We start from the raw sequence: 13,536 nt of genomic DNA on the forward strand, positions 1-13,536 counted from the left end.
ACGTCTTCATCATAAAATGAAAACTTTAATTTATGTTTTTCTGAGGTCAGAATTATAATAAAGTATAGGTCTATATATGTTGATACAAGCTTAGGTTACTGCCTGACTCACTGCTGCTGTTTTCCTCCGATTATGAGAATAATCAGAGGTTGTCTGGGATAATTAAGGATTTCCTGCTCGACAAAATGAACTTAATGACCAGGCACAGCTCTGAATGAAGTGCGAGGGTTTTCTGACTGACGCGTCAAAGCACACGCGGATGGATGGAGTTTTTTTTTTTGACTAATAGAGTAATAACAAATTATCCGACTAAGACTGTTTTAGCCGACTAATTGGGGACAGCCCTTCATTTTACCACTCCCGGTTCCCTCGTCTCGAAGTAAGTGTTTTTTTAATGTGTTTTTGGTTTGAAGACTGAAATAATATCTGTGGTTTAAAAGATGTTCACATTTTGTTCCCCGACAGAAAATACGCTACTGTTTACCCCACTTGTGATTGGCCGAAGCTTCTTTGTGCCATAAAAACGGCGGTTGCTAACAAGTGACTTTAAAAAACGACCGAACTTCATCACATCGACAAGTTCGTCTTTAGTTAAGCGGTGGTGATGCGCATCCATGCGACCTTGATGTAGTTTGGGTTAGCTTTAATTTCTGCCAAAAGAATGAATCCTTGTAATATCACAAAGTGATTTTAATATGTGGAGTTTATCCCGCAGTACAACATGTTTGCCACAGATCGTTTTCTCTGCAATATACCAAAATCCAATGGTGAAATCCCATTGCTTTTCGTGGAGTGAACCCTTGCGATGCTAACTTTCGGGTTGGCTTACAAAAATATGTCAGCACTGCACCACATTATAGTGATCACATTACGTGACAGTATAACATATAATGGGCAACTTGTGTTAGTTTTCATATGGGGTGATCGGCGCGAGGGGGATACACATTCGAAGACACTTCACTTTAATCCTCGACTAGTCTTTTCTGATATCCTTTCCTGCCGATGTTCTGTTGCAGGTGTTCAACTCTTGACCCTGATATTTCCCTTGCCCGTAGCTTGGGATCTCCTTGGCTTTGGGTTTCAGCTGCTGTCATTGCTGGTAAAAACAATCACACAAAAGGATAGTTACACTAAACCCCAGAGGTGGGACCAAGTCATTGTTTTGCAAGTCCGAGTCAAGTCTCAAGTCTTTGCGCTCAAGTCCGAGTCAAGTCTCAAGTCAGGATGGGCAAGTTCAAGTCAAGTCCAAGTCCTAAACTTTGACAAAACGAGTCTTAAACAAGTCATTATGTGCTTTTCACCAAATGTAATGACACCCATCAACAGAATAATACTTAATAATTAAACTGCTCTTTATTAGTCACATTAATACTGTAATAATCTATTTTCTCTCTGCTGGTAAAGTAACGTGTTTTCTTCTATTGTAAGAGGGATCAGTAAGGTAAGGCTACCGTGACGGTTTGATTCAGAAGGAGTTTAATTGATAAGATCCCTGATGTTGAGGTAACCAGAATGTTTATTTCCACTGTGTACAACATGTTATAAGGGACCCACAACCTATCTTTATGCAAGGGATAATGTGCAGCGAGGCGGTCTTTATGGGGAAAAGAACACCTGAATCTAGATCCCTCTGCAGGTGGTACTTTAACTGTATTTTGATGCTAATACTTTTGTACCTTTACTTGTAACATTTTGAATGCAGGACTTTTTATTGTAACCGAGTATTCCTACACTCTGGTACTTTTACTCAAGTACAAGATCTGAACTTCTCCCACCTCTGACAATAAATCCTGAGTGGTTACCAAAAAAAAACCTTGCTCTGAAGGTTATTTTCATTTTACAAATCCTGCACTCAGCTTTGCTTTCTCCAATATCATTGAAATGCAGCCAGATGCTGCTTCTTTTTTCGTTTTTCGCTAATTTCTTGACTTTTTCCGACGCGCTTGCATTTAAATCTGTCTCCCCGTGGCTCTGTGTAGCTGGCCTGTACCACTACACCTGCTGTCTTTGGAGCGTCTGCCCCCCACCCTTCTTTCACATAATGGTATGATCCTAGTGTCCTCACATATGATTGGCCGCATGGTGGCCCAGCTAAATAAAGACCCGCCCCTGCCTGCAAGGATTCTCAGCAAGAGTTGCAGCGGCTGAAGATTCTGCTCTCCCCGACGGGAGTCTGCTCTTCTAGCGGCATCTCGCGATCGGCGTGTTGGAGACCTCTGAATTAAATGATCAAGTCACCTCAAGTCAGAAGGCTCAAGTCCAAGTCAAGTCCCGAGTCATTGGTGTTCAAGTCCAAGTCGAGTCGCAAGTGTTTTGTCATTTTGTCAAGTCGAGTCCAAAGTCATCAAATTGGTGACTCGAGTCTGAATCGAGTCCAAGTCATGTGACTCGAGTCCACACCTCTGCTAAACCCTTCAATAGCAGTTAAATATATAATCCTATATTGTCCACTTTCCCAAAATATACATTTGTTGATATTATAGTTTTAGAAATATACGTTTTTCCATACATCTGTATCATAATCTGTGTAGATGGGACATGTGATAGATTTTGTCATTTTGATAGACATCTCCCAATTGACATACTGCACTATTATTCCAGTAGCTCATCTGAAAAACTGCTTAAATGGTCAGATCCAAGTATATTTATTTTCCTCGCATTAGCATTATTAGCATTAGCATTAGCCCAGCGCACAAACGCAGAGAGACTAACTTATGGCAACACAAAAGAAAACATGGGAGCGGTGGAGATGAGGAGGTGTCGGCGTTCTGGCGATTTACTCGGAAGGCTTCAGTAGAAGCTGCTGGGACTCCCAGCAGTGCCCAACTCCGGGGACTTCCGGCCGGGGACTCCGGGTGGCAGTATACGCCGTGAAGTGGTTTGCGGCCTGCCAGTAAACCCAAAGCAGCAGAAGAAGAAGAAGAAGTGACGTCAGCGGCTTCATTTGCCTAGTCCACCCCCAGGAACTCATTGCGGTGTGAACGCGATCTGCTTTAGTTCATCAGAACTAAAAGAGTTCTCATGAACTGAGTTCTCATGAACTATTGTGGGAAAATAACTTGGTGTGAACGCCCATATGTCACCTGATACAGCTGCTGGGAGACTTGTGGGGAACTAAAACCTCTATCAGCACTTAGTGGACTCCTTCTCCTCATTTAGAGACCTGTACACATATACTTGTACAACATTTACAAACTTAAAGGTCACCTATTATGCAAAATCCACTTTTTCATGTCTTTTATTACTTTATATAAGTAATGCTCCCCTCTCTGTTAAGAGATTCTGAAAGTTTCAGGAAAAAAATATTTGCTCTCTTTTTGTCCTGATCCATCTATATAAAAACCTGAAAATGAGCTGATCAGATTTTGGCCACTTTGGGATGTCATTATGTTTTTTTGGCTTGTGTAACCATTAGCCAATCCCCAACCAAGGTAACCCCCCCCCCCCCCCCCCCCCCCCCCACACCTTATCACCTGAATCTCCTCCTAGAGCACTATTGTGTTCTTTTTAACCAAATCTCTCTCAGAGGGGAGTGGCTCCTTATTTTCATCTAAAGTAACAGACACAGAATCAGCACTTTTGAAACAGGGCTGAAACAGAGGGGATTATGGGATGCTACAATGATCTGTTTGGTATTTCGAGCCAAACACTTCAGAGACATGTTTTCTATATAACTGAGAACTATATTATATTGTTGGTATAAGTATAATAGGGGACCTTTAAGACATTTCCATTTCTCATCTGCATATCCATACTTCATTTGACTTGCTGAAGTCATGCTGAAGTTCACAAAAAATAGTACGTTATGTAGTTTTCTACTGCCAAGGGTCTGTCAATAAAAAAACACATATAGCAATGGTGGAAGATGGATAGGATTCCTTTATTGATGATTGTTCAGGAGGTTTTTACAATGAGCCATTCGAGAGACGGACGCACAAAGTTAGCTGCGAGATGAGCTACCGCTAACATTTTCTCAATTCCTTACTCTGAGAATTAAAGATATAACTAAAGTACTTTATCTGATTAAAACATTTTATTAGAATGACAGAGATGTGAAAATAAATCTTTAAAATGTGTTATAAGAACTGGATCAAAACTATTTAAACCGCTTCTGGCAAATACCCACAAAGCCGATGCATTCGGGAATGGGATAAGATGCCATCAGAGGCGACAATGCAAAATGGACTCTTACCTTGATTCAAATGACAGGTCACTCTACTGTAGGTGTGAAAAATCTCAACATTTGGGATAGTAAAAGTAAACAACTTAAAAAAAATTATAACATATGTGCAGTGATTTTAAGAGATATTTGAATGTGGAAATGTACACTGAAAATTCTGAAACGTTGACTTTAATTTATAATATTAAGTTGAACCTATTATGTTTTATTTAAACGTAATATTATTGCTTTCAACTCACCAGAGGCCTGTACGACGAAGCCGGACTTTCGCTTAGCGGGCTAACTTCAGGGAAAACTACGATCCTACGACGCTGGTTCACTTCTTAGCGGGCTAGATCTCCATGGTAACTTATGCTGAGCGGCTAACCTGGGGCCTATACTACGAAGCAAGATTTTCGTTTAGCAAGCTACCTTCAGGGGTTTCCGGTCCTACGAAGCTGGTTCACTTTTTAGCGGGCTAGATCTCCACGGTAACTTATCCTGGAACCTAGTCTGCTCCGAAGCAGGATAGGTTCCAGGATAAGACATCAACTCAGTGAAAGCACCGCCTGCTGACCAATCAGAGCTCAGTGTGCGGAGGAAATACAGTTTAAACTGCCGTTGCAGGAAAGACGGCCGGCCAAAATCACCGACTGTGTGAACGTGAAAATGAATAGAATATCACCTCCCATCTTCAGAGCAATCTGACTATTAGCCTATAACTATTATACTATTATTATACTATTATGTTAAGAAAGCTTAATTAAATATCTGCCACAACATAAGTAACCGGATCAAAGTAACATTACGTAGCCTACAGTCCGCGGCACTGTGAGTGCAGACGTCGATGTGTCCCATTATCATTCATATCACATGATATCACATCATAATGTATCATATATTTCCTTATCTGAGTCAGCTTCTTGAGCCGTATCTGGCCGTGCAACACTCACAGTGTCACATACTGTATGCAGAAGTATTATTTTAAGCAACACATTAAGTTGACGAAACACTCGAGTCAAATGTAATTAAAGTCAGATCCACTCGTGTCTTAGACGGGGCAGTGATATCATAAACCTGTTAATGTACGCATTCAAACACTTTTTCTTTTACCAGCTGTATTCACCTTGCAGGTGCAGCTATGTGGCTTTTATCCTGGATAAAGTGTTTAAGTCATGGATGTTTAAAGTTTAACGTCTTCATATTTGACTAATATTATAGTTGACTTTTCATTCAGGAAGTATGACGCGCTGCGCTGTCAGTACACTTGTCCATGTTTGTGATTGGTCGAATGCTCCAAAACCACCCATTTTATGTGAACGCGCACCTAACTAGATAGGACACGGCTAGCTTGCGATCGAGTTGATAACCAGCGTCGTAGGACCGCTTAGCGAGAGCGCGTTTGTTTTGGATTAGGTAAACCGGGTAACTCAAACATATCTGGGTTATGTTGAACCGGCTTCGTCGTACAGGCCTCCGGTGCAGTTATGTGAAATCTGTTGACATAATACATTTAATGAAAGTCAACACTTCACTTGTGTCAGTGTAACACATTATACAGCTGCTGTAGTGCTTTAGTATCAATAGAAAGGAGGAAGTATAACTGTGTAAACAGCAGGCGTAGTTTATGCAGTGGGTGATGGGTTGAGGTCAGACTCTTGTGACCTCTTTCTTGCTGCTGTTTGTGGACCTTGGGATAAGGGAACAAGGAAAAACATCAACAAACATGATGCAATCCAACTGGCTCAAAGTTAATAAAATGGATGGACCTTTCTATTTGTGATATTTCAGATTGAAGATGAACACCATTTGTTTTGTTTTTAAGCGAGCAGATACTGGAGGCTGTAAGCAACTGGTTTTCATGTTGGGTGATGAAAACTAAATTGGAAGAACACCAGTGACATAACCATCAATCATCTTCATATAGTGTGGGGGGCGGGTATGCTTTGCTAGAACAGTACATGATGGGCAGATCGCACGATGAATTGAATAAAGACAATTACTGAGAGAGCGGAGAGGGGGAAAAAAAACCACCACAAGGATTAAACTGCAACAGACACTGATGAAGAAAATGAGAGGCAGCGGTGGGGAGTGATTACTCAGACATTGGAAGATACTCAGAGAGAGAAAGAGAGGTAATGACACTGAAGGAAAAGAGAGGAGCGAGCTCGGTTGTGAGGAGAGCCACTCTTCCCTGGTTACCAGGTTCTCTTCCATGTTGCCGGGAAACCATGGCGATGGCCGGAGGGCATGGACTAAATAGACATTGATTAATCAGGCAGGAGCTCTGTTAAGAGCTAATGAGCAGGCCACCTTCATAATCACTGCCATTCAGTTAACTTCACAGCAAAGCTAACTGTTATCAACAAGCTTGGAGAGTAGCAGATTACATGTAACAGGATACAAAAAAAGGAACAGAAAATAATCGGGTTAATACTTTTATAACGTGATCCTCAGATAAGGTTGAATTTTTTTTGTACATGTCACTGGTGATTTCTAAAATAACCCTCCCACCCTGCTTTTCTTAACACATCCCTGGCCTTCCCTGGAGCTCATTGCTAAACTAGTAGCAGCAGTGTCTCTAGAAACCAGCACAGGCTCCAAATGATCCTCAGTGGTCCCTGTGCAGGCTCTGGTGTGCTGTAAGCGGTGGATTGTTAACTAGTCTTATGGTATGTGATTTGCCTGATGATGAGGGGCCTTTCTGTTGTGGCCACCATTATTGTTTTAGTCTGAATCTGCAAGCCATGATGATGGGGTCAACAGAATATAAATTGTGCATGAGGTTTGTCTTCGTTACATATATTACATTACTATTATTATTATGTATTAATATTTTGGGCTACCAGTGCCTTTATTGAAGAGACGGAGAGTTGAAAGGGGAGCCGGAAGACGACGTCCCAGGCCGGATTCGAACATGTGTCCTCCGCACCGGGGCTGAGATTGTTGTTTTTGCGTTCGCATTATATTTGCAGTTGGCTGTTTTCAAACTCAACACATCTACACTATTGCATGGATTCATTGTGTGTCCAGAATGTATTTCTCAGTGCTGCAAATGTTCCCTGTTGTGTCACCCTGTATTGATTAAACCAAAGGCGTAGAGGACTGCAACCTTTCACCTTGTAATGTTAATTGCACATCCTCCTTTTTCTTTTTCTTTTTTCTTTGGTCTTATCAGAACTTGAAGGGCAATGTCTCTACATGATGCTGTTTGATTGATTTTGTTTGTGTGGAGCGAGTGCTCCCTGCAGTCTGTACAATCTGTTCCATCATTTCATCCTCATTCAGTTTTTTCAAGGGCCATTTTTCAAACAGTGACACCCCTGAAGGCTTGTTTGGGAGAAACCAATTCACAACGATATACTATAATGAAAAAAATGAAGCCCCCCCCCAGTTCAAATCCCTTCTTGCTGTTATCTTAAAAGTCTTTCAGGGCTCCTGAAAACAAGCTAACTGTTGTGTTGGCTAACTCTGAAAAGAAATACACTAAATTAAATATACTTTTTTAGTGATATGTCTTAAACAGATTGCAGTTCATGCAAAATGCTTCTTTATGAATCTCTATGTCTTCAACGTTAATGTTCACTTTTCCATGATGTATTGTAAATGAAACCACTAGATTGTGAAAACAAAGTCCTATGTTGCAAATATAATGGGCTTTTTCATATTTGTATTGTGAAGCCCTCCCCATTATTTGAATCAAATTGAGGAAGCTTCACTGACCTGTCTATCAGGGCTCCTCTTTTACTTTTGTAGAAAACTATTTCCATCGCATAATTTGTGCTTTCATTAATGACATACTCAGTAAATAATCGTACGAAGCAGTGTGCCACTGCCCACATGCAAAATGGAGCGCATCATTCATCTTATTAATTACACCTTGAGATTTTCATCCTGTGACATATCAAAATGTCAACATGAGAAGAGTCTTAATCTGCCAATAAAATCTACTACACTAGTGTTGATGCACAGACCTTTGATATGAGAAAATTAATAACCGTAATAATTCTTCAGCTATGATGAAAGAACCTCCTTCATCTCATGATCGTCGGGGCTTTATGGGATGTTTAATAAAAGTCAATTCCAGCTTCATATATTGTATGGGGCCTCGTAGCCCGGCTTCCATTTCCTCTTATTAACCCTCCAGCCTGCACTTGAGCCCTGTGTCGGCCATGTATGTTTCCGTCTTTGTTCACCTTCAGCTGGATCACACCAGCGCTTTGATGCTGACCGCCGCTAATTAATATGGGTGGCGCTTCTTTTCTTTTTTTATGAAAGAAAAAGCCCACACTGTTCCACAAAGCACAATGCGTGTATGTACACACTCAACACAACATCCACTTTGAGTTCAAGGAAATATATCCGTTTTATTTTGTCTATATTTTATGAGGGGACACTTTTAATAATGTATGGCTTTTCTGGAGAGTGAATACTATGTACACCTTAAAAAGAAGATTGTTTGCTATAGTTTCAAAGCAGAACTTTAAACCCTACACTCAGTCATTTAAGATAGTTTGACATTTTGTGAAAAAGGTTATTGGCTTCAAACTGAGAATGACATGATAGGATTGATACCATTCTCCATTATCTCGACCTTATCTACCAAGTTACATTATTTGAGAATAAATCGTCAAACCATTTACACTTGGCCTGGCTCTGTTAAAAGTAAAATTGCCTCATAACCGTACTTTATATACTTTGAATTTCTGAAATGTAGTACTTTTTTGAAGTAGCAGATGTACTTTAGTTTTTAGACAACACACACAAGTAGCAGAAAACCTCATTGTTTTGTAATATAAATAGTTTATTCAAATCCATACAATGTATTAAAAAATATAAAACCAAATACACATGGTTCGTAAGTTCTGATTTTCTTAAAGCTGTTACACATTGATGTTCTTTCGATATCTCTAATGAAATATTGAGTTTTTTCAGAGATATTTTTAATCAAACACAGCACACAAGATGAAAACATTTATTTCTCTCCATATTATACAATCAGTCAATACATCCATGCATTTCCAAAGGTTGCATTATGATTCAGAACCGAATATCCTAAATAGAATAAATTACATGAACGAGCAAAAGCATTTGTAAAGACAAAGATGAAAGCATGATGTGCTCTTTCTTCAAGTTATTCACAATTTGAAAATATATACAGGCCTCTCGCTGCTATGTTGGCTTCAATTGCTGCAACAATGTAATCACTTTTAATTGTGCTTACTTTCTGATGGATGAGTCGAAAAATCAAGTAATCAGGTTATTCGCCAGGTGGCACGTTTATTGGCCGATTTGTGTGGCTTATTGAATGGCAATGTTTTGAAAAGGCAAACGGGTAGACTGAAATAACATCAATCCCCTAATGCTTTTAATTTCACCATATCAATGCCCATCACCAATTTATCATGACATTATGTAACTGTATGCCGGACTGACCACCATAATTGGGCTCCTTGTAAAAAAAGAAAAGAATGCATAGTATTCTAAATTGTTTTCATCTGATTCACAAAAAATCCCCAAAATATATATTTACCTACAGCAAGTGTTTTTCGCCTAAAAAGGGTAGAAGTACCCGGACACGTTGCTCTCATGTATAGAGTTGTGCAGTAATGACGTAATTTTGGTGGCCGAACAAAAAGCAATGGAATTTGCCAATTGGATCTGGCAAGGTTCCGCATCACCACCGCTAAGCTAAAGACGGCCTTGTGTCGGCTTGATGACTTTAAATAGTTTATATTGACCTTCAGACCTTATTTTAGGCTTCAACGAAAAATGCTGACTTGAAAGTGGAAGTTGTAAAATGCTGACTCATTTCCAGGTTTTAGGACTCATTCCTGCACCACTCTGTTGGATTTGGAATCATTTTAGAACAAACAATCCTGAAAAACATTTTGCTAACGATGCAGTGCTAACGACGCAGTGCTTACGACGCAGTGCTTACGACGCAGTGCTTACGACGCTGTGCTTACTACGCTGTGCTTAACGTACCATGCTAGTAATGCATCAATCTCATGTAGCCACACCTAAAGCATACCTTTGCCGAATGCACCCCCTCCCTCTCCGATTTGTGGGATTATCGTCAGCTGTTCTAAATTATGTTTGACCTCAATTTGGAACTGTGTGCGTCTGTGTAACCTGTACACGTGGCATATCTCAAAATGCATCTGTTGCTGAGCCAATCATAGCTTTCTATGTTGCTATAAATGAAAATACAGCATCTGATTCTTATGTGTGTGTGAGTGTCAGCCGGTCAGAGCGCCTGTCATTATTTACCACCCCGCCTACGTAAAACAACAGGCGGCATGGAAACCTCAGTGAGTCATACCTTTCTGTAGGAGAGTGATTACCCCTACCCCTCTCTATTCCATTCAATTCGCTTCATTACCATGAATGGGCCACAACCATTGTTGCCAAAGCAGAAAATCAACATTAATAAAAAAAATAGAGTATGTGAAAGATATCAATGAGAAAATTACATTACATCTAATTTTCTTAAACACATGACTGAGAAATCTATATTTTTCCCAAAAAATAAAAAATTATACTTTTTGATCACAACCTGTTTCATATTTTGTTAATGTGAGTCGGCTCATTGTTAAAATGCTTCTCTGTTTGGGGTCATCTGAGCTATGACAGAACCAAACACACAGACATTTATTTGCAAACACTTTGAGCCTGTACTTAGCTGTAGACTAAAATGCATTAGCACACATGGGCGCACACACACACACATTATATTCTTTATACACAGTGTATAGCACACAGGATGCACCCATATATCATAATACATAGGTGTCATTAACCCAGCTGTTCATAAACTCAAAAGCTGTTGTCCTCACGATGTTATTGAGACAACAAAATGGGTACAAATCTTAAAGGACGACGGAGATTGCAGTTTATCAATATTCTAATTTAGCTCTAAGGTCAATTCTGGACATTGGAAACAAACATAGTTGAATTAACCTCATGTATGCCTTCATTGTGGCGTGCAGTCAAAGTGTTGCTCAGCTAAGCCATCTCCATGACAACCGCAAGCATTATCCCTGATTGGCAGCATTCACAAATTATTATAAGATGGTAACACCTTGTGCTTACCTTTCATAAGGAGCAACAAGTGTTTTGTTTTGTTTTAAGGAAGTAGTGTTATTTAATTTATTATTTTAAAATGGTTAAATGTACAATACTTTTACTGTTAAGGTAACCACATGCTACTGGTAGATGTTAGTAGCTAGTAGTTGATGATAAGCAGGAATCACTTTTACAATGCTCACTGTCTAAGGTTAGTGTGTTAGCATGCTGACATTTGCTAATGTACATGCAAACACTTAACTCAAACTATATATAAAAGGCTTTTCGTAATGTCATTTTCCACCAACAAGAAGCAAATACAGTGCATTTTGTCCATCTGTAAGCAGGATAAAGCAAAAACTGCTGTCCTGATTTTCATGAAACTTAATGGAAGGGTGTAGGATGGCCCTAGGATGATCCCATTACATGTTGAAACAGATCAGAATAAGGGAGACAAATTATACACAAATTATGTTTCAAATTATAGGTCATTGGGGCTGCAATGAATGCTGAATATTTTAGAAAGAAATGGAAAAATGACTATAACCGGGACTGTAAATGTGAATGACATGAAATACGACATATCTTCCGTGTAGTATTTATGTTGTTTCACAATATGATTTAAAGATCATAATTTCACCGAAGTCTGAATTTCTTTCTCCCAACTAGAGATAATATTGAGTAACCTGAGGACTCTTTGATTACATGACATATTCAATTGATATTTAAAATTATATACATTTAAAAAAATAGTGAATCCAATAAATGCATTACGTTTGTATGATGAATTTTGAGCTGATTATTTCTTGATTATTTTCAGTTTTTGATGAGTTTTCTTTTTTATGTAACAACTGAACGTACTTAACAAGTTTATTTTTTAAACATTCGGTGTTCTCTCCTCCCTGATACATGCCCTTTTTTCTTTTAGTGTTTTAATATAGCAGTTTCTGTTGGGACCCCCAGGTTAGGAACCAGTGCTGTTGTGTATGTACTTTCCTACTTTTGAACTGAACTTTTTTCCTTTCCTTACATTTTCAGTTTTAATGTAAAGCCCATAGTTTTTGTGTGAAATCATGTATACAAATAGGTTGCCTTGCCTAAATGAGCGTTGCCTATACAGTATACTGTAAGCACTGTATGCACAATGGTGTAATATAAAATATGATGGGTTAATTTAATGTATGTGTGTGTGGGTGTCTAGGACCTGGGCATGGAGTCAACCTCTCTGGATGACGTGTTGTACCGCTACGCCAGCTTCAGAAACCTGGTCGACCCCATCACGCATGACCTGATAATCAGCCTGGCACGATACGTGCACTGCCCCAAGACGGTAGGACACACACACACACACACACACACACACACACACACACACACACACACACACACACACACACACACACACACACACACACACACACACACATACACACACACACACACACACACACACACACACACACACACACACACACACACATTAAAACCCAGTACACACAGTCCGATGTGATTCATTTGGTGGCTGCTATCAGATGATCTCCTGACTCATTTCGTCTGACACTATCGGGTTACGGAAGTGCTCTAAGTGGTTGTGTATCTGTGTGTGTCCTTGAGAGAAGCCCAGCTACTTGTGTGTGTTCATTCATGTGGTCCAGTGTCATTGAGGCAGAGAAAGGGAAAGAAAGCGTGACAGTAGCCATACAGGATGAATAATGCAGGGAGATAGGAGGAGTGATGGAAATAAAGATAGGAATTAAAAGGCCTGCAGTGTAACTGTAGCATGATGCAGTGTGCTGATACACTGCTACCCCAATGCTACACCATACTGTCTAATGTGGAAGGTCATGTAGATTATAAAAACCGCTATGTACAGTCTTCTGGATGACTGATTAATTAATTTATGATTTTATTTTATTGTTCTTTTTTTGGGTAACATTTTATTTTTATTAAGTGAGTGGGAGTTTTTAATAGTCTACATTCAACATCCTAAATCTTAAGTTTTATTTGTCCCAAAGAAATTAATACATAAGAAATATATAAAAAAGACTCAAAGATAGAGATATAACCATAAACAGTTGATGAAAAAGTGCTGTATGAATCATATATATAATAAAATATATTTACATGAGTTGTCGTATAGTGTCAATTATGAGTAATTATAATATACCTTTGTTAGAATTATTTTTCAATCAAAAAATATTTTAGAAAGTAAATAATTGTGAGTAGATCCTGAAAAAAAACTACAGTAGAATGTAAGCAGTGCAGCGTTAGTTCTTTGAAATAACAGATCCAACAGGCTGTCATTTATT

At 39.2% G+C, this 13,536-nt stretch overlaps 1 protein-coding gene across 1 annotated transcript in view; it reads left to right on the plus strand.

Moving 5' to 3' along the window:
• The window catches only part of lrrc75a (leucine rich repeat containing 75A), a 60,261-nt gene that overhangs the window by 3,972 nt on the left and 42,753 nt on the right, over positions 1 to 13,536 (plus strand). The window contains exon 2 of the mRNA XM_034113260.1: positions 12,429 to 12,557. Coding sequence (XP_033969151.1) covers positions 12,429 to 12,557 — 129 coding nt within the window. The remainder of the gene's footprint in view (positions 1 to 12,428; positions 12,558 to 13,536) is intronic.

Source organism: Trematomus bernacchii, unplaced genomic scaffold (assembly GCF_902827165.1).
Source record: "Trematomus bernacchii unplaced genomic scaffold, fTreBer1.1, whole genome shotgun sequence".
In the NCBI taxonomy this organism is placed as follows: domain Eukaryota; kingdom Metazoa; phylum Chordata; class Actinopteri; order Perciformes; family Nototheniidae; genus Trematomus; species Trematomus bernacchii.